This window comes from Leptopilina heterotoma, unplaced genomic scaffold (genome assembly GCF_015476425.1).
Source record: "Leptopilina heterotoma isolate Lh14 unplaced genomic scaffold, ASM1547642v1 Lhet_68, whole genome shotgun sequence".
In the NCBI taxonomy this organism is placed as follows: domain Eukaryota; kingdom Metazoa; phylum Arthropoda; class Insecta; order Hymenoptera; family Figitidae; genus Leptopilina; species Leptopilina heterotoma.
The window spans coordinates 1,585,623-1,608,150 of NW_025111157.1; the positions used below are offsets into that span (position 1 = coordinate 1,585,623).

The 22,528-nt window shown below is 22.5% G+C and overlaps 1 protein-coding gene across 1 annotated transcript; it reads right to left on the bottom strand.

The window, feature by feature from the left end:
• Positions 1-185: 185 nt before the first annotated feature.
• Positions 186-21,753, bottom strand: LOC122510242 (cadherin-related tumor suppressor). The gene is made up of 18 exons (XM_043624735.1): positions 21,428-21,753; positions 16,535-16,645; positions 11,892-12,178; positions 10,741-10,833; positions 9,945-10,052; positions 9,198-9,299; positions 8,802-8,927; positions 8,494-8,688; positions 8,086-8,173; positions 7,735-7,844; positions 7,393-7,539; positions 7,083-7,197; positions 6,934-7,003; positions 6,729-6,839; positions 4,555-4,728; positions 4,106-4,326; positions 2,621-2,898; positions 186-618 (listed from the first exon to the last, which is right to left on the bottom strand). The coding sequence occupies exons 2-18, from the start codon at positions 16,596-16,598 to the stop codon at positions 529-531; spliced, it is 2,379 nt and encodes a 792-aa protein (XP_043480670.1). The 5' UTR covers positions 16,599-16,645; positions 21,428-21,753; the 3' UTR covers positions 186-528.
• Between the last annotated feature and the right edge of the window lie 775 nt (positions 21,754-22,528).

The following is a 22,528-nucleotide window of genomic DNA, read 5'->3' on the forward strand; positions in this document are numbered from 1 at the left end:
ACGAACATTTGATAATTCAAACAAAAACTAAAAGTTAAAATCAGAATAAAAAATTGAAAAATTAAATAAAAGTTGTTTTTAAATCAAATTTAGTTAAAATAAAATTTAATTATTTAATTATTAATTATTAATTAAAAATTAAAAATATCGAAAGTGTTTGAGAAATAAAGATAAGATTGACAATATAAAGCTAATACACTTTTTTATTATCAATCAATTAATGAATCAATAAAACATGTAACAAATTCCACGTATAAAAATTTGAACCTATGTTTAAAAAACGATTTAAAATCTATAATAATAATATAATAATAATAATAAAACTTAGAAATAAAAAATGATACTTTTAAAAAATATATAATACACGTACAATTTTTTTAATATTTTCGCTTTTCAATTACGGGGATTTTAATACGGTAACTGAATGTAAATTATTTAACTGAGAATAATAATAATAGGAACAATACTTGTCGATAAAAGGCATTGTCCCGTGTTGTTTCTATTTTACGAAAACCAAGGTTTTATCTTTCAAAAGTACACTGTGAGATTGAGCTGCTCATTTCCGATTTGACTGCTTCCGGCTCGAGTTTCCGCATCTACGTCCACACTGTCCACCGTCTATTGAAAATTATTATATGATTAATTTTGACACCATTGTGAAAAACCCACTATTATTATTTTTTGTTATTATTTCTAATTTCTATTTAGATTTAACACGTTTTCGAAATAATAAATTATCTATGGATTTTTCTATATTTGAAAAAATACAATACCAAAAAAATACAATACTGAAAATAAAACAAAGTACTGAAAAAAAATTAAATTTTTAGAATTCATAAGAAAATTCTCAATTTTTGTGTCTTCTTTAATTCAATTTTAAAAGAGTTGTGTTTACAATTTATATAAATAAATGAACTTCAAACGGTTTCAATTTGAAATTTTATAAAATTTCAATGTTGAATGAATATTTAATTAGTAATTTTAAAGAACTTAGATTTTTTCAATAAATTTTTAATTAAATTTCTTCACAGAATAAAATTATTTTCAAAAATTTTAATGCAATTCTTTTCGTAGCAATTCGATTTTTTTCAAAATAATTTTAATAAAATTCTTCGCAAAAATCCAATTATGATTAAAAATTTACAAAAATTCTCGTCAAAATTTCAATTATCTTTATGAATAATAAAATTTTTCACCGAAATACAATTATTTTCAAAGCTTTTCATAAAATTCTTGGCAGAATTTCAATTATTTTTAATACAATTTTCATCAAATTTCTCGAAAAATGCAATTATTCTTAAAAACTTTATTAAAATTTGTCAAGAGAATTCAATTATTTAAAATTTTTTTGATAAAATTCTTATCACAAAATTCAATTATGTTCAAAATTTACAAAAAAATCTCGACAAAATCCCAATTATTATCTTTATGAATAAAAAAATTCTTCAAAATTCAATTATTTTCAAAAATTTAAATAAAATTCTTGTCAAAATTTTAATTATTTTCCAAAATTTTTCTAATTTAAATGATTTTCACTTCTACTATTTTAATAAAATTACTCAAAATAATTAAATTATTTTCAAAAATTTTAATGAAATTCTATTTAAGAATTGAATTATTTTTATAAATAATAAAAATTTCAGAGGGATTCAATTATTCTAAATACAATTTTTTTGGAAATTTTTCAAACAAAATCAATTATTTAAAAAAATATTTATAAATTTCTTCGCAATAATTCAATTGTTTTCGGAAATAATAAAATTCATCACCGATGCTCAATTATTTTTAATACAATTTTAATCGACTTCCTTCAAAAATGTAATTATTCTAAAAAATTTTTTTTAAATTCCACAAAAGAATTCAATTATTAAAAAATGTGTTAATAAAATTCTTTATAAGAATTAAATTTTAAGAAACATTCAATTATTCAATAAATAATTTACTTTTGTATTTAAATAATTGAATTCTCGGAGAATTTTATAATTAAAATTTATTTGAAAATGAATTTTAGTTTAAATTTTAGATAATAATAGAAAATAAAAGTAATATTTAAGAAGTTAATAATGATTTTAACACTGGATCCTTTTTAATTTATAAAACATAAAGAAATCGATCACTCCGAGTCGAAGACTCGGAGTAATCGTTATCTTTATGTTTTATAACAATATTTTTAAAATTGATTAATTTTAAAAAGGTTTGAATTTGAAATTTTTGAAAATCTTAATTCCTATAGAAAATTAATAATAATTAAATATTTAAAATATTTAAAAAAGAAATGATTGTTTTCGAATAATTTTACAATATTGCAGATATTCGTAAATACATTTAACAGAACATTTTTTTCAATAAAATTTTTTCCTTTATTTTCTAGAAATTCAAAAATTTTCAGTTTAATTTTTTAATTAAATTTTCTAATTGACAAATATAATTTATAAACATTTTTTTCCTTTATTATTAAAAAAAAACTTTGAATTTTATTAAAACAATTGAAATTAAGAAATAGAATTGATGCAAATTATTTACTTCTGAAAATTGAATGAGTTATTTATATTTGCGATTATACCGTGTGCGAAACGTATATTTATTATGTATAATATTGAAGGAAAGTGAAAGTATATACCCGATCGTCGTCGTCCCAGGATAATTTTTTCACTCGCTGAGAAATAGATCCGGCTGGCCAGGTGGGAGCTAATGAATCAGGTGGATCGGCTGAATAATTTGACGAATTATGTGAACCCGCATCTAAATTTGCATGTGTTCTTGCACTCAGATCGTTCATATTTTGAACTAAGCCGCCCACATTTGGAATATTTGAGGTCGCCGATAGAACCGGTGGACTTGGCGCTGGTGCCACTTTGTGTCGCGAATAAAGTGGCATTTGTCGCGCTGACATCACACCTGTAACATTTTTCATCAAATTTTTAGAGAGAAAGAAAAAACAAAATATCACAATCTAGACAAAAAAACACAAAAAATTGTGATAAAAAAATTTAATCACGAAAACCACGAAAAATAAAAAACTGACACTAAATTCGAAATTAAAAAGAAGACTTCGCACTCATCTACTAAAACTTACTATTTACAGATTTACTACTTTTTTACCCAAGAGAATTTTAATTATTTTCAATAAAATTTTCATTAAATTCGTCGAAAAATTAATAATAATTTAATTATTTTCATAAATAATAAAATTCTTCCCATGAATTTAATTATTTTCATGAAAATAATAAAATACTTTATAGATAAATTCAATTATTTTGAATACAAGTTTAATAAAATTCTTCGCAGAAATTTAATTATTTTTATAAATAATAAAATTTTCACAAGTATTCAATTATTTAAAAAACCTTAAATTATATTTTCATTTATTTAAAAACTTTGTTTTTATTAATTGAAATAAATTTGATATTTTAAACAGTTTAATTTTTTTAGCTTTTAAAAATTATTTTTAAATATAATCGTATTTTTGAAGAATTTTAAATTAAAATTTAGAAAATTATTGAATTTTATGAATTAGAATATTGAAGTTATTATCAGGATAAGAAGAAATTAATACTTTTGATGAACATTTAGGAAAAAAATGCAGAATCAAATTTTTTGTGAATTGTCTAAAACGAGTTTTTGTAGTCGTGAAATTTAATTTTCCAGAACTACTTTTTTCTGTTTTAAAGCTACTTTTTTTAAAAATTCATTATCAAGTGCGAAGAGTGAAGAAACACTACCAATAATTGTTATCAAATAAATAATTGAAATAACTTTCCAAAAAAAAAATTATAAGGGGTAAGTAACACATTTTTTATGCTCGTAAGTAAATTTGAATTTGTAAATTAATAATTAATTGGTAAATAAAATAAAAATAACTGTAAATAAATATAAAGTTAAGTCAGTCAATAATAAATAATATAATAAAAATAAAGTAGGTAGGTAAATAAGGTAAGTGAAATAATTACTTAATTGTGGAATTGATCAAGTAAAAATTTACCTATAATCCTTGTAATATCTGCGAATTTAGAGATAAAATTTGTAATGATTGATGATAGTATTATTAATGTAATAATTTTGATGAATTTAATTAAATTTTCCTTTTTTGTGGAATTTTACTAACTTTTAAGAGTTGCATTGAAGGGAGTATCATTATCCTCTCCAAAAACAGGATTATCTATATCGTTGCTCTCCCGAAGATTATCTCTAGGATTGTCTAACGTATCATGAAGAATACTGGCCCCCAAAATTTGTGGCGTGGGACTTAAGGCTGAAGGAACTGGGGATTTTTCTCTGTAACCCGTTCCCATCGAACTCACAGAGTCTCCTCCTTTCGGTCTCTTACTACACAAAAAATAAAGAAAATTATAAATAATAATTAGTCATAAATAAAAAAAATTAAATTAAATAGAAAATAAAAATAAAATTACATCTTAATATGATATTAATATAAACATTAATAAAATTTACTTTAAAAAAAAAGTATAAAAGATTTGATTTTTAAAATAAAATCTACTTGTATTTTATTTTTACATACTTAAATAATATTAGCTACTTTTTCAAAAGACTTACTTTTTATAAATATACATAATTAAAATTAAAATGACTACGCCGAGTAGTCCTAAAACTCCTCCGAAAACTGCCACTAAAAGTACACTGCTAGTGAGCCATGCAGGAGATGCTCTTGCTGCAATTGGTACTATTCCATTATTCGGAAGATGAACGATCACAGGAATCATGCTTGATCTTTAAAAAAAAACAGTGATTTTTAATTTAAAAATAATTCATCAAATTTATACGAATAAATTTCGATTTAACAAAAATTCACTAAATTTATGCGAATTAATTTGAATTTTTAATTAATTAAACTAAACAGGGTTGCAACGCAACCTGGAAACCTGGAAATGTCAGAAATTTTAAAAAACTTGGATTTTAAAAAAATTTTAATAACTAAAATTCAATTATTTTCAAAAATTTTAATAAAATTCTTGGCAAAATTTTAAGTATTTTTAAAAACTTTCCTCAATTCAATGATTTTTAATATATTTACTACTTTAATAAAAATTCCTAAAAGAATTCAAAAGGTTAAACAAAATTTTAATAAAATTTTACGCAAACATTTCATTATTTTCATAAATAATAAAAATTTCCCAGGAATTCCATTATTTACAAATTATTTTCATAAATAATAACATTTTTTACAGCGATTCAATTATTTTCATAAATAATAAAACTCATCGCAGACTTTCAATTATTTTCAATATAATTATAATGGAATTTCTCGAAAAATGTCATTATTCTTAAGAATTTTATTAAAATTTATCAAAGAATTAAATTATTTTCAAAAATTTTGATGAAATTCTTTGTAACAAATTCAATTTCTTTCAAAATAATTTTAATAATATTCTTCGCTAAAATTGAAATAATTTCAAAAATTTGTCAAAATTCAATTGTTTTCAAGAGTTTTAATAAAAATTCAATTATTTTTAACAATTCTGATAAAAAATTCTTCCAAACAATTCAATTATTTTTATAAATTGTAAAATTTTTGTTAAAGATTTCAATTATTTCTTTAAAAAATAAAATGTTTCTGAGAAATTCAATTATTTTCAATACAATTTTAATTAAATGTCTAGGAAAAATTAAAATATATTCAAGATAATTATAATAAAATTTCTCTAATAGGTTAAATTATTTTTAAAAATTGTAATAAAATTTTTCAAACTATTGTTCACAAAAGTTTTTAATAAAATTCTTTGTAAATTTCAATTTGAAAAATCTTTGCCTATATTTTCAATACATTTCTAAATAAATTTCTTCAAAGAATTAAATTATTTTCAAAAATTTTGATGAAATTCTTTGTGACAATTCAAAAATTTGTCAAAATTTGATTATTTTCAATGTCTTCTATTTCAATAAAATTTCACAAAAGAATTCAATTATTTAAAAAGAAATTTTAATAAAATTTGTCTCAAGAATTCAATTATTTTTAAAAGTAATATAATTCTTAGCAAAAATTCGATTAAATTAAAAAATTTACAAAAATTCGAGTCAAAATTTTAATTATTTTTATAAATAATAAAATTTTTCTCCGAAATTCAATTATTTTCAAAAATTTTAATAAAATTCTTGGCAGAATTTCAATTATTTTTAATACAATTTTCATCAAATTTCTCGAAAAATGCAATTATTCTTAAAAATTTTATTAAATTTTGTCAAGAAAATTCAATTTTAAGAAACATATAATTATTCAATAAATTGTTAATTTTTGTATTTAAATAATTGAATTCTCGTCTAATTTTATAATAAATATTTATTTAAAAATGAATTTCATGTTAAAATTCTAAATTATAATTGAATATTGAAAGCATTATATCGTACATTTTTAGAAAGAATTGAATTTTGAAAAGGTTTCAAATTAAAATCTTTGAGAATTTGAACTTTTTATACTTTTAATTAAGAATTCTGTTTTATAATAATATTCTTATATGTTATTGAATAAAAATTTTCAAAAGTTTAAAACTTTTGAAAATCTTAATTTTTATGAAAAAATAATAATTGATTAAATATTTATTTAAAAATCAAGTTCTTTAAAATCAGGGAAAAAGTCAAAGTTTTGTCTGGAAATTAGGGAATTATTTAATTTGGTAAAATATAAATATAGTTTTAAAAACCTGGAAAAATTCCGTTTTTTAACCTGTAAAAATCAGGGAATTTGAAAAGAACAAAAATAAATTAAAAATTACCTCGGAGGTCTTCCAGTATCAGAAGCAATAGCGACAAGACGAGCGAGACTTCCATTAAAAGATCCCGTATTTCTTAAAATCAATTCTCCATTATCTCGAATCTCGAATGATCTGCAAGATTGGTAATTCATTTTTTTTAAGCAAATTATATTTTTCCAAGTTTTTGGAAAATTACAAAAAAATTAGTTTACGAATAAAAATTTACCTCGCATCTGGACCTCTCAATGATAGTGAAACTCGATCGCCTCTGTCTCCATCAGCAGCTTCCAACCTCCCTAGTGAAAAAAAGATTATTTTAATCCTTAATTGTAATAGTTGAAAGAATCAATAAATTGAAGAAAAAATAATATTTACCAACTATAGAGCCCTCTCTCATAGTTCGAGCATGAAATTCATATCTCGGATGGCGAAATCTCGGCTCCCATTCATTTACATCTTCTACTGATATATTTACTCTTGACGTATCATTCTGCAAAGGAAATAAATTTTATAAATCATTCTTTCATTTTTCTACACAGAAGATATTGGGAAAATTAAAAAAATTAGAAATTATTAGTGTTAGAAATTTATTAGGCGCATTATTTATTAGAAATTAATAGGCTTTATTAAAATTAAAATATTTATCATAGAGTTAATTAGACTAATAATATTTATTTCAACTTACATGATGTCCATCGGTGACATGAACGAAAAAAGTGTGATGAACTCTTTTTTCGTAATCCAACACTCCTTTTAGGATTAATTCACCCGAATTCGTTATAGAGAATCTTTCTAAATCCTCAACTGCGCCCATTAGCCAGAATCTTAAATTCTAAATTCCAAAAATTATTATTTAATTTATATTAATTAATTTTAATTTTTTTAATTTTTCTTAAATTTTATTTTTTAATTTAATATTTTTTAATATAAAACATAAAAAATAATTTAAAAAATCTAACTAATAAAGAAATCTATTAATTAATTAAAAATATTTTAGATGCCCTCAGATTCTGATTGTAAAACTTACAATATCAATTTTATTCACTCCAGCGGTGAGAATTACACTTCCAGGTGGAGTATTTTCTGGAATACTGCTCTGATAGTCCTTTAAAACGAATCTTACAGGTAGACGTCCTTCTAAAAAAATAAATTATCAACTTTTATATTGACTTCGTGTCAATTTCGGTGTTTGGAAAAAAAATCCAAGTTTAAAAATCAAAAAATAGTGAGGAGAATGAAAAAATAAAATACTATTTTGTAAAAATAAAGAAAAGGTAAATTGATTTGGTAAAAAAAAAGGAAAAGAAGAGGGAAATATTACAAATCGCATAAAATGAGAATGATTGCAAAAAATAAAAAGAAATAGTAATTTTCATACCTGCAGTTGGAGCAGCACCGTATCCTCCTTCTCGGGAAACAATAACCGTCGCCAAAGCGTACCTATCCAGATTATCAAGTTGCGTGGCCTGTAAAAATTATACCAATTAACGAAAACTATCTGGAATTTCTGAGCATTTTTTTTTTGCAACTTTTATTATTTTCAAAGTAAATTTTGCTCCTTTCGAACAAATTTTTAACAAAAATTTACTTCGATCCCAGCAATTTTTTACTCCAAAAATAATAAAAATTCGCACAAGTTTCCGTCCGTGTAAGTTTTATTTTGAAAATAGCAAAACTTATACTTTTTTTTTCTTTTTAAATTAATAATTAAAATACTTTATTTAATTAATGATTAATGATTAATAAAAAATAAAATTAATTAATAGGTATATAAAAATAAAAATACCTTAATTACTATAGTCGTCGGAGCAACGAGTTCATGATCCTGTAACGGTCTCGTCACGATAAGATCGGCAGTTTCGGGATTTAGGTTCAAGAATGGTAAAATTCCGCCTTGAACGGAATATCGAACAGGTGCACTAATTCCCACATCCTGATCGACAGCCTTTATTGGCGCCGGATCTACTCTTAATATTTTCCTCTGAAAAAAAATGAACAGCTGTTTTGAAAAAGGCAATTCTCCCGAAGAAAATTAATCACTTCGGTTCACTATATTATATAGAAAATTTAGTTGTAACTATTTTTTCAACTCACCGTTTGGATATGTTGCGGAACACTGACTTTGTACTCGTTGTTCAAGAACGATGGGTTCTGATCATCCGCATCCACGACATTTACATACAATGTTGTCGTTGAAGATTGAGGCGGAAGTCCTTGATCCTGCACGAGAAAGAAGAGAGAAAAATTTTATTAAATTAATTGTAAGTAAAAATAAATAAATAAATTATTTATTAAATTTTACGTCCGTTATTAAATATTTTGCCTTATTGAAAAAAAAACCACTTTATTTGATATATTTTGAGTAGCCAAGTGAAGTCAAGTCAAGTAAATAGTCTAAGCAAAAATTTTAACTTCTTTTGAGAACTTATTTTATTTCAATAATAATTTCTTTCTAAAAATAATAATGAAGCGAAAAATAATTAAACTTACTTGTGCCCGAATCCCGACGGAGAAATTGCTGAGAGTTTCGTAATCCAAAGGCTTTCTGAGAACCAGAGTTCCCTCCAGTGCGTTCACAAAGATGAAATAATCCTGTAAAAATAACTTAATAAATTCTCTACGACTTTCGATGAAATTCAATTTTATAAACAATTAATATTTACATACAATATTTACAACATAAATTGTTACAACATAAATATTTACTAATGTTGATTTTCAAAAAAAAAGGTATTTACAAGTTTTTCCTTCTATTTTACAAGTGAATTTCTGTGTGAAATAAAATTACAAGACATAAATTTTGCTCCAAAATAAAAAAGCAATTATAACATTTAAAACAATATAAAAATTCCAGTGGAATGAAATGGATTTTTGCTAGAATTAAATCTGTACAGTAAAAAAATTAGTGAGTGTAGAAAATTAAAAAGAAAGAACGAAAAACAAATATTTAAATTGAAATGAAAATAATAATATACGTAATATACTTAATATACTTTTAATATTTAAATATATTTTAATATTTCAATTTCAATTTTTACTTGAGATATAAATTATTGATAAATCATTTTTCACTGATACCTCCTCCATTACTCTTTCACTATCCACAAATATAGGCTGCATTTAGATGAATAATTTAAAAATAACTTTTCTTCAAATTTTTATGCTTTGAAATCATTTCATCTTTTAAGAGAAAGTGGCTAATAAATTTTAATGAAAATAGAAAATAAATCTATTTACCGAATGGGGTCCTGGTAGAACTGCATATTGTACGGTGGAATATGGACCAGGTTGATCAGCATCCACTGCTCTAACGCCTTGTAATACTCTCGTGCCCACTACCGTTACCTAATAATAATAATTTATTTTATTCACTCAAACTGGATTATTATTAAATAATAACTAATAATTATTATTGTATAAAGTAAATATAACATTTAATAAAATTAATTGCCTAATGAATTATTTAATTCTACGCCCGTTGATAAAATCTTCTTTCAGTTGTCAAAATTCAAATTCTATTTATAGCTCACTTAAAAAAATAAAATCAATGATTTTATTTCAATTTTCACTTTATTTACTTAATTCAAATTAATTTTATTTAATTTTTCCCTGTGACAAATTTTTTTCAGAATTTCGGAATTTTTTTTCGGAAATCTTGAATTTTTAATTAAAAAGTCTCTAATTTAAAATCGTTAATCATTTTCGCGTAAAAATTTAATAAAAAAATAATAATTTGATCGTAATATTGTTTCATACTTTTATTCGTGTTAATAGTGAAAACTACTCTTACGATTTTCATAATTGAGAATTGAGTCCCTTTCGAAATTCACGATTCAATTCTATCTCGAATTAAAATTTAATTTACAAAAAAAATATAGAAAATAGAATTTTATTCTGACAATTGAAATAATTATAATAATATATTATAAATAATAATAATAATAATAATAATAATAATAATAATAATAATAATAATAATAATAATAATAATATTTCAAAGGCGTAGAAATTATTAAATATGATTCATATCTACCTCTGAAATATTTAACACATATGGAGCGTTTATAAATTGAGGGGCATTGTCATTAGCGTCCGTTACACGAATATTGACCGGAATCACGAATCCCTGAAAAAAGAGATTTAGAGAATTAATTAAAACAATAATAATACAAATATATTTAATTTATAAGTTTAAAATAATACTTTTTTTATTTAAAGTAATATTATTCATTAAATATTAATATGAATGGTAATTATTTAAATTTTTTACAAAATTCGTTTGATATAATGTTGAATAATATTATATTTAATTAAATTAAATATTTTTTTATTAAATAATAAGAAAGTTGATGTTTCATTTTTTGTTTTCTAATTTTAAAAATAATTTTTCTTTTAAAATGTTTTCAATTTTAAAATTAATCTATTGAAAATCATTGAATTCTTGCAAAGAATTTGAAATTATAATAGAATTTCTATACGAAGAATTTGATTAAAAGTTTTGAAAATCGTAAGATTTTCAAAAATTTTAATCAAATTCTTCGCAAAGAAATTCTTTTGAAGAATTTCATTGATTTTTTTTTTAAATAATGGAGTTTTATCAATAATTTTAATTGCAATCTTTGAAAAGAATTAAATTTTATAATGGATTTTTTTTAAGTTTATAAATAATCGTATTTGTTAAATAATTAAAATTAAACATTTTATTGTTGAATTTTATTACATTTTTTCGAAAATAATTGAATATTTCTATAAATTTTATTTCAATTTTTTAAAAATAATTTAATTCATTCAAGGAATTTTATTAAAATAGAAAATAACTGAATTCTTTCGAAGAATATAGATATTATTAAAAGTTTGAACAATAATTGCGAATTCTTTCAAAAAATTTCTCTAATTTATTGAATTTAATCGATTTTGTTAAAATTGTATTTAATAATTTTACTGTTAAAATTTTATTAAATTTATTCATAGAAAATTAAACTCTTTTCAATAATTTTATTAGAGTTATTGTAAATAATTACATTACTTTAAAGAATTTTATTAAAATGTTTGAAAATAATAAAAATGATTATTGTTTATTATTTTTAAAAATTTTTTATCTGCAATAAGTGCGAATTTTTTAAATTTTGTAACTGAAATTATTGAGAAATAATTATTGAGAAATCAAAGTTGGTTGATAATTACAGGATCTATCGTGTGCTTCCTTTCGCAGATTGCATTTATGTAAACACTGGCAGGACCCTCGACACCTTCTTTGTCCAGTAGTCTGGTGAGGGTCAAATTTCTCGAATGGGGTGAAAACGAAACAGGACTATCGTGTTCCTGCAGTCTCAGTTCGATATCTCCTTGCGGTCCCGGGTCTCCAAGGACTCTCAGAACTCCTATGACGTCTCCGACTTTTTGATCCTCGCTCACGAAAAGATGAGCCGCCGTGGCTCCGTTCTCCAGAAAGCATCGTGTGTCTCTAATCACTGTCGACAAAAAAAAACATTCATTATTAGCTTCTAAATAATTAAATTATTAAATAATTATTTTTCACTTATGCACTATTTAATAAAATTAATAATCAATAATTAATAATAATAGTAATCAATAATTAATAATTTTAATTTATAATAAAAATTTTTTAATTAATAATTTAAAAAACTGACATCATAAAAATAAATATTATTCTAATAAAAATAGCAAAATTAATTTTCTTTCTTTATTAACAAATTAATTTTCAAAAATTGTATTAAATATTCTTCCTAAGAATTTAATTATTTTCATAATTAATAAAATTTTTCGTAAGAATTCAATTATTTTCATAAAAAGGAAATTTATTTTGCAAAATTTAATTATTTTTAAACAAAATTTTAATCAAATTTCATGAACAAATACATTTTCTAAAATTTTAATAAATTCAATTATTTTTTTAAATAGTAAAGTCTTTGCAAACATTCAATTATTATTAATTTTTTCCTTCTCGTTTCCTTCTGATTATTTAAAATCTTTTTTTTATGAAAAATTCCTTAAAAAATTTCTTAATTTTCAAAACGTTTAATAAATTTCTTGAAAAATATTCAAATATCTTCTTTAAAACTTAAGAAATTTTAATAATAATTCCAAAATTTAATTATTTAAAAAATAATTAAAAAATAATTCTGAAAGTGATTTAATCTGAAAACTTCAATTATTTTCAAAATTTAAAAAAATCTCTTGTATAATACCTATTAAATTATATTCTATAAAAATTAGAAAATGAAACAATTTGTTTATAAAAATTTAATTATGTCAATTTTTTAATAAAATAATTGAAAAATTAAATTTTTTTTATTAGAATTTAAAAACTTATTTTTCAGAATTTTAAATTAGTAAAATTCTTCGCAAAAAATTAAATTATTTCTATAAATAATAAAATTATTCACAGGAATTCAATTATTATTGCAATAAAATTTTAATAAACTTCAATAATGAAATATTTAATTAGAATTTTTAACAAACACGATTATTTTAGAAATTTGAAAAAAATTCTTTGTTTAATTGAATTATTTTCAAAATTTATAATTAAAATTATTCAAAAACTACATTATTTTGAAAAAAACACAAAGAAATTCTTTAAAAGAATTAAATTATTTACAAAAACTATAATAAATTTGTTTAAAAGAGTTTAATTTTCTATCATTAATTTAAATAAAATTTTAATAGTAAAATTATTAATAACAATTATTAACAAAATCGATTATATTCAATAAATTAAAAAAATTTTTTGAAAGAATTTAATTATTTTCTATATTTTAATAAAATTCCCTGAAAGAATTTAGCAAAAATTCAATTATTTTTAAACAAATTTCACGAAGGAATTCAATTTTTTTCTTAATTCGTAAGAAGATATTTCAATAAAATTCAATTATTTTCTAAAACTTTAGTAAATTTGGATTAGTAAAATTTGCAAAAATTCAATAATCTTTAATACAATTTTATTAAAATTTAATGAAAGAATTCAATTTTTAATAATATTTTTTCGAAAAAATTCAATTATTTTCTAAAATTTTAATAAATTCTTTGAAAAAATGCAATTATATTTATAAATAGTAAAATTCATTGCAAAAATTCAATTATTTTCAAAAATATTTTACGAAAAAATTCAATTTTTTTCTTAATTCGTTATAAAATTTTTCAAAAGAATTCAATTTTTTTTAATTTTAATAAAATTCAATAATTAAATGGTTCATGTTCAATTATTAACAAACACGATTATTTTAAAAACTTGAAATAAAAAAAAATTCAATTCATAAAATAAAATTCAATTATTTTTAAAATATTTAATTAATATTATTATTAAAGAAACTCTATTATTTAAAAGAAAATTCAAAGAAATTCTTCAAAAAGAATTTAATTAGAATTTTCAAAAATTTTAACAAAATTGTTGACGATAATTCAATTATTTTCCTAAATAATAAAATTCTTCGATGGAATTCAATTATTTAATTATATTCTCGAATTTTTTGATAAAATTTTTTTTTAAGAATTCAATAATTTTCAATATAGGTATTACTTTTAAAATTGAAAATATTTAAAAAGAAAAATGATTAAAAAAGTTAAGAAACAAAGAAACAAACAACTGACTTCAATTTGCGAATAGATTACTGGAATACAATGATTATTAATTAAAAAAATATAATATAGAATAGAAGAAAATAGATAATTCGTATTATAGAAAATTAAGTGTTTCAAATGACAGACATACGATTGAAATAAAATAATTTCAAAACTTTTATGTTTCGTGTTGCGAAATATATTTTTTTGTGAAAAGATAAAATGTCCCTTATCATCCAGAGGATGTGTTATAAAGAAAAGCGGTTGCTCAATAGTTTCGAAAACTCGTTTGCACATTTGCGGCTTCTTTTCTGATCTCATACATTTCGAAGAAAGCAAAAGAAACTGGTTTTTCGGCGGGAAACCAAAAACCACGAATTACACCTGGCGGATATATGCGATGTACTTTTGTATCATCAAAAATTGTGTGACGAGGAAAAATTTCTTTTTTATCGTAAAAAATGTCTGAGAAAAATGTCTTGCAGAAAAAAAAATCGAAAATTGTTTAAAGAAACGAATATTATGATTCTGAATGAAAAGTAATTCACTCGATAACTCTCTGTTAACTCTTTCCTCTTGAATAAATTTTCAAAAGACGATAAATATTTTTTTCGTTGATGAATTCGGCAAATTTAGTTAAAGTATTTTCAATTTCTCTTTCTGTTGTTTCTTCCTTTTCAGAATTTTTAGAAACGGATAAATATTTTTTTCGGTGACGAAATCAGAAAATTTAGTAAATGTCAGTGTATTTTTAATTTCTCTTTTTGTTGTTTCGTCCTTTTCAGAATAAAAATTCAGAAAAAAAATAAAACTATCGAGAAAAATCTTTTTTTCTGATTTTGTCTTTGAAGATGATTATTTTTCCGCATTAATTTCAATTTTTTTTTCTCCCGTTTTGTGAAGGATTATTTACGTGTTTTGAATCTAAACAAGTACAAGTGTGTGCATATATCTTGTTTGAAACCACACACAATCCTGAATATGAGGGGTAGATATGTGCGCTTCCTTGGAGCGAAGTTCCGGCCAAGGCAAGCCCATCGGTGCTGTCCGATACAGTCGCTCTACAAACTTTACGTACTTCCATAGACTTTCCCGGAAAAATAAAATAAGTCCATATTTTTTTACATTATTAAAAAAAAGCGAACAAGTGTCTAGAGATTTTCACTTCCATTTTTACACCATTTTTGGGAAAAAATTGTATTGCTCTAGCTATTAAATTAATCATTAGAGACGAATTAGTAATGTCTTCTTTGTGCTCACAAACTTTGACTAATTATACTTAATATACAAAGAAGATATACTATGTCATTTAATTAACGTTCTATTAAATTCATATCTGGTTCACACACGTGCGTATAATATTCAATTGTTCTCACTTTAGTCTAGCGATTGCCAGCGAGCGTATAAATAATTCTAAACAATTGTCACAATTGTAAACAATTGTAAATGAAACCTTGACAAGAAAACGTTTTTTCGAGATTTATATTCCCCGCAAAGGAAATTTTGTCCGCTTTCTATGAATTTAATTGCAGATGTTTTGAATAATTGAAATCGAATTAAAATCTGGTGACAAAAAAAAGTGAGAAGATTTCTTTCAATGGACGATGAGAAATTTTTCCCACTGGCTGACAGTCATTTAAGGTCTTTTTTACGTATTTACCAAATAGAGACTTCTTTTCACTTTTCAGCATAGTATTTACAGCGAATGGCATTTTTAATATCGTCACCAAAATTATTTTTTTCGAATCTTCGTTCGTAGATTCGAAGAATTATTGGTTTTTCTCTAGAAAATTCAATTTTCAGAATTATCGTTTCAGCGAATGTTCCATTTTCAGATTTTTCACATCGCTGAACCAAGAATTTGTTATCACATACATATCGAATGTACGAACGGCACAAATATTCTCCACCATAACTAATTAATTTCAGAATATTCTCATTTACGGTTATTTAAAGCATAAGTTGATTTAAGCTTTTTTTCACTATTGCTTCCTTTTGCTTGATGCTTTTGTTTTCCAGGTACTATATATGAATCTTTTTTCCATGTTCACCAACTGTCAATTGTTTTTATATTCGCAACACCAAACAAAGAATACGAGGATTCGTGTAGTCTTCATTCTAAAATTTAAATCTTTGCAGTAAAGTTGTAAATACTCCAAGTACTTAAAATCTAAATAATCGAGGAAATTAAAAATTAAAAAAATATTCAATAAAAGAGTAAAGAAAATAGTATAAAATTTTTTACTCACATTGTCCTGAGTTTTGATGCAAAATAACGAAAATGAGAAAGACCCTCAAGAAAATATCTTCCATATCGTTCTAAAATCTCCATCCAAAGGGTCCGGTGTTTTTTGACACATCTGAAAAAATCAAAATCAAGTTTATCTGTAATTTTTTAATTTTTATAAAGTTTAATTTATTGAATAATTCTCGGGGGACGGGGAAAATTTTTCAAATATATAGACTTTTTTCCATAATGCGGATTGTGTATGTAATTAACGGAGAAGAATATTTAGAGCAGAGTACCATCAGATATTTCAGAGAAATAATATTTTTTTCCGAGAAATAAATTTTCAACTTAGATTTCGAATAAAGGAAGATTGATACAATGATCTTTCTCCTGTTCATCCTAGCGTGTAACGTGACTGTCTCGGCGGAACGATGTCGCAAATCAGTTTCTTCAAAAAAGAAATGCACATAAACTTCATCAGAACTTTGAGAGAAAAAAAAAGGAAAATCGTTTCTTGTTTTTAATTGTTTTTAATTATCGACAATAACTGATTATCGACGGAGAAAAAGAAGGCAACTAATTCTCAAACAATATACTTTTACACTGTCTTTTTTAATTTTTTCCTTTGCGCACAATTCTTGTTATAGCGAATTATTAGAAAAAAATTCAAGTTTCTATAAATAAATAAATAAAACAAAAAAATAGAAATAATTAAATTTTCTCTCTCCCAATTCTTGTTACAGAAATATTATTGAATAAAAAATAGAATTCAAGTATAAATAAATAAATAAAACAAAAAAATATAAATAATCAAATTTTTTCTCTCACAATAGGAAAATATTATTGAATAAAAAATATAATTCAAGTATGAAAGAAATAAATAAAACAAAAAAAAAAGAGAAATAATTGAATTCGAATTGAAATTTGAATTTGAAAAGAGCGGCAGGAAGTGAGAAAAAAAAATTGTGTAGGAAAAGAATGACCAGAAGTGATTTTCATATAAACTAATATAATAAAAGAGGAACGTGTCTTGCTTAACAGCCACAATTCGATCAACGTGTGACTAGAAAGCATGCAGAGAAACTGCTTTATTACATAGTACATAATCACATTCACGTTATATGTATGTAAAAAAAACATAAGGTCAGTTTGAAAAAAAAATCATTTAGAAATTATGATTTCATAATAAATAGCCATCTTCATATATTCTATATACTATAATCAACAATTTATTAGATAATTTGACGGAAAGAAAAAATACTTTACTCACTCATTACTTTCTGAATCTAAGTATTACCACATTATTTTTCATTACCTATACATTATGTATAAATTAATTTTAAAAACACTCTTTAAAACAGAAATTTAAAAAAAAACTCCCTTGAAAAAGAAATTAAAAAAAAAAGTCCAAACAAAAATTGATATTTTTTTTTAATTTAAATAAAAATTTAATGTAATTAAATTTTTTTACTTCCTGATACTTTTTTCAATTCAAATTTCAATCGCAATTGAATTATTTTTTCGTTTATTTATTTACAGGCCTCGTATCAACTTTAAGAGGCAAAAAATGTCGCTTTAGTCGATTAAAAATATTTTTAAATATTTTAAAAAATCGAAGAAGTCATTTATTTAATTCAGTGTTGCAACAAAAATTTTATTTTGTATTTCTCTGATTTTCCCATTTCGCTGATTTCTAAAATCAAGAATTAAAAAGTCCAATAATTTTGTTACTATAAATATTTAAGTACTTATTTGTTTTTCTACGGGAAAGAAAATTTAATTTATTAAATTAAAAATTTATTGAAAGAAATTTCAATTTAAAACCATCTGAAATTTCATAATTTCTAAAAACTACAATAATTATTCCAAAATTCAATTCTTTTCTACAATTTTTAACTAAACTTCATCTCTAAATCATCTCTAAATCATCTCTCTCTCAACTTCATCTCTAAATTATTTTTAATAATTATCCGAATTATCTTCGAGAATTCAATTATTTAAAGAGAAAAATTCAATTTTTGATAATAATTGCAACTTTTCATGTTTTTTCAAAATTAGTAACAATATTTTCAAAAATAATTCTAAAGAAATTCTTAAAATTAATTTTTTTTAAATTTTCAAATAATATTTGGCAGATAATAATCTTTCAATTAGGTATATACATTTAAAAAATTTCGAAACAATTGAATTTTGGTGAAATCTTTTAAAAATATTTGAAATTTGAAAATATCTTTTAAAAATATTTGAAATTTGAAAATATCTTTTAAAAATAATTGAATTTTTGAAAAATATAAAAGAAATAATCAATTTTTTTCTAATGTAATTTTTCGAAAATAATTTAACTGCATAAAAGAATTTTTTTAAAAATTTAAAAAGAAACTAATTAATTTCTTGAAGAATTTTATGTAATTAAAAATTTTGAACATGATTGTTTTTTTCAAAAAATGATAAAAATAATTCTAAAAAATTTTAGTGTTGTTATTTTTTGTATGAATTTGACTTTTCGGTAATATGTCACTGAAAATACTAAAAATAATTGAATTTAAAGAAAAAAGAATGAAAAAATTCTAAGAATTAGATTTTCAAAAATTTTGATTAAATTCTTTATGAGAATTAAAATATTTTCTATAAAATTTTAATTAAATTCCTGGAAAAAATCCAATCATTTTCGAAAATTTTTAATAAAATTCTTAGCAAAATTTCAATTATTTTCGTAAATCATAAAAATTTTTGCGGGAATTTAATTATTTTAAAGAACTTTAATAAATTCTTCATACAAATTCAATTACTTTGAAAACTTTTGAGAAAATTATTTATGAGAATTGAATTATTTTCATAATTAATAATATTCTTAGCAAAAATGATATTTTTTTGAAAAATTTCAATAAAAATCTTTATAGGAAAAAATTTATAATAAAATATTTTTAAAAAATTTAATACTTTTCCTAAATAATAAAATTCTTCGCAAAAATTCAATTATTTTCAAAAATTTTCATAAAATTCTTCGTAAACATTCAATTATTTTAATAAATAATAATATTTCTACAGGAATTATTGAAAATACAATTTTTTATTAAATTTTTTCGAAAAGCCCCTATTATTTAAAAGAATCTTTCTAAAATTCTTCGCGTGAAATAAATTATTTTCAATGCAATTTTAATAATATTTCTTGAAAGAATTCAATTATTTTCAAAAATTGTAATAATAATAGTTGACAAAAATCAATTATTTTCAATTAAATTTCACAAAATTTCTATCATTCAAAATCTGTATCGAAAGTTTAATTAGAGAAATTTTCGAAAATAATTTTTGAAAGTTTTGCCTATAATTAATTTTTACACTATAAAAAACGAAATATGTTGCATTTTATATTAAAACTGTGGTATTTTGTTGCAATATTGAAGAAATGGCGAAAAAGTCGCAAGTTTTGAAGTTAAGTCGAAAAAAGTTGAATTTTTTTAAAATAGTCAAAAAAAAAAGTGTATCCGATGTCTGTATTTATAGATTCTTGAATTATATTTTTAATTATAAACTTAATTTTAATTTTGAAAATTAAATTTTAAACTTGAATATATATTTTTTTAAAAGCAAAATAAAATTTTGAAAAATTAACTTGATGCCAGTTTCAGCTTCAATTTTTGATTTAAAATTGAATTTAAATTAACTAAAAATTTATTTGAAAGTAAAGATCTAATTTTCTCGCAATAAAAAAAACAATTTGCAAATAAAATCCATAGAATTGTAAATACAATAGTTACTCAACTATAGACAAGTTGGCATACATATTTTTGTAATAAAAAAATAAAAAATTCAAATTGAAGTCATAATGGAAAAAAATTTACTGCATCATTTGTTTCGAATTCATGTTAGTAGGAAAAAAATTGAATAAACATTGAAAAAGAAATTTCTGCGAAATTTGTTAAATAAAATAGAGAAATTTCAATTTTCTATATCCTGCTCGTCAAAACGTAAATTTTCCCTTTTTCGCAAAAAAAAAAAGAAAAGAAAAGAATGCGTAATAATTTTGAACTGATGCATTTTTTGAAATTAAAACATAAAAATTTAAATTAATTTTTGAACTGACCGCCGAGAATATTATTCTGGAATAAATTTGATTTAGATAATTCAGATGTATGTAGGGCATGATAGTCCTCAAATTCACCGACCATGTTACAATCATGGTCAAGCGCCGTAAAACACTTGTGGGGTGAATTGTGCGTTATTTAGGCAGGAAGAAGTGAATCACTGCCGCAAATACTAAAGCTGCGTTGTCCGTTAAAAGAATTATTCCTCAAGAGTTCTTTCACTTTTCTTTGTCTCAAGCCTTTTGTTTTAAAGCTTTTTAAACTCATCTTATCTATTCAATAATTAGTTGCCTTCTTTTTTTTATTTTCCTTTCTTAAAAAAAATTGCCCATTCTCTCTAAATACGAGAGGAAGAGAGAAGAAAATAACAAACGAACCCGGAAACAAGCTGAAGAATATGCAAACAAATTTTTATTAATAATGCAACATTTTTTTTCCATTAGAATTTAAAGTAATTCATTTTTTTATTTAAAGTTGAATTTAATATAATTCATTTTTTTTATTTAAAGTTAAATTTAATTTAATTTATTTCATTCATTTTGTTTCATTTAAGATTAAAAATTTATGAAATTAATTTACGGGGAATGTCTTCTTAATAAATAATTAAAAGTTACATTTTTAATTTTAAATTCAAAAAAGTGAAAAACTAATAAAAAGAAAAAAATGGAAAATTAAATTTGTTAAAAATGTAAAAAATTGTCAAGAATAATATTTTTTAAAGACTTTTGAGTTAAAGTTTTGTCAAAATGTTTCGAAAATAATTTATGGAATATTTATTTCATTTGTTTTAACGTTTTAAGCAAAACGAAAAAAAATTGTTTACTTACCACGAAAATCCGTTCACGAATCATCCATTCAAACTCTTGATTGTCAAAGTGGTGAGACGATAAAAAATCCAAAAAGTGACTGGAGAAACAGTTTCTTCACTCCGCTTTTCAATTAGTTCATTTCGATTAATTGGAAAAATCGTTTATCGCCACGCAAATCGGTCACGTTTTTTTCAAAACTGCAAAATAATTTTAATTAGCAAAATAATATTCACTTTACACTTCAACACTTATTTTCTTCTTCCGAAGATTTAAATTTCAATCAAATTGTTCCTTTGCTTATTTTTGCACTTCTTTTTTATTTACGTTTTTAATTAACGATTTATACTAACGATTTATATTGTTTGGGTTTATAATCAAAATTATTAAATTAATTCAATAAATAGTTGTTAATATTTTTCGTACTTGACAAAAACACTTTTTTTTTTGTTGATTTTCTTTCGAAAAGAAAAAAAAAAATTTCAAGAGCCCCTAAAGACCGTCTGGCAACGAAACATTCGTGCGTTTGAGTTTGTTACTATAAAACAGAGTGGAGTAAAGTACTCAGGAAGTTGGCGGAAAGAATGGGAAAGAGGGGGCAGACAGGGCAACACCATCTAGAACAGCACAGGTGTTCTCGTGGGGACGACGAGGGAAACCAATAGACATAATAATTATATATGCAACCGAGTCCCTTTTGCCACCAGGTAGAATTTAGGGTGAAATGTTAATAGTATTTTTTTCTATCTCTCCAAAAATGGGAGCAATTCATAAAAAAAGTATTCTATAATTATGCGTCATCGACAATGGCTTTTGAGGACTCTCATATCAAGGTCGCTCGTTCCGCTCAAAAAAAAACATTAATTTTTCCTCTTTATCTAATTAAATCTAATTATGCAATTAACAGTCGGAATTGGTCGCAATTTTCACTCGCTAAACAAAGAAAATCAATGGAAATCGAACAAAAAATCAAAAATAGTGAAAAAAAAGTCACAAACTGATCAATTACCAAAAATCGATTAGATAAATATTTGTCGCAGAAATTGGAAATAAAAAATTACTCTGATTTGAAAAAAATTCCAAAGGAGAAATTATAAATGAATAGAAACGAAAATTTTTTTT

Coding starts and splice junctions, on each gene's coding strand:
- LOC122510242 (XM_043624735.1), bottom strand. CDS start 16,598: ATGGAAGATATTTTCTTGAGGGTCTTTCTCATTTTCGTTATTTTGCAT. Junction 7,845..8,085: donor CGGTGCTGCTCCAACTGCAG/GTATGAAAATTA, acceptor TTATTTTTTTAG/AAGGACGTCTACCTGTAAGA. Junction 7,540..7,734: donor GAGTGAATAAAATTGATATT/GTAAGTTTTACA, acceptor TTTGGAATTTAG/AATTTAAGATTCTGGCTAAT.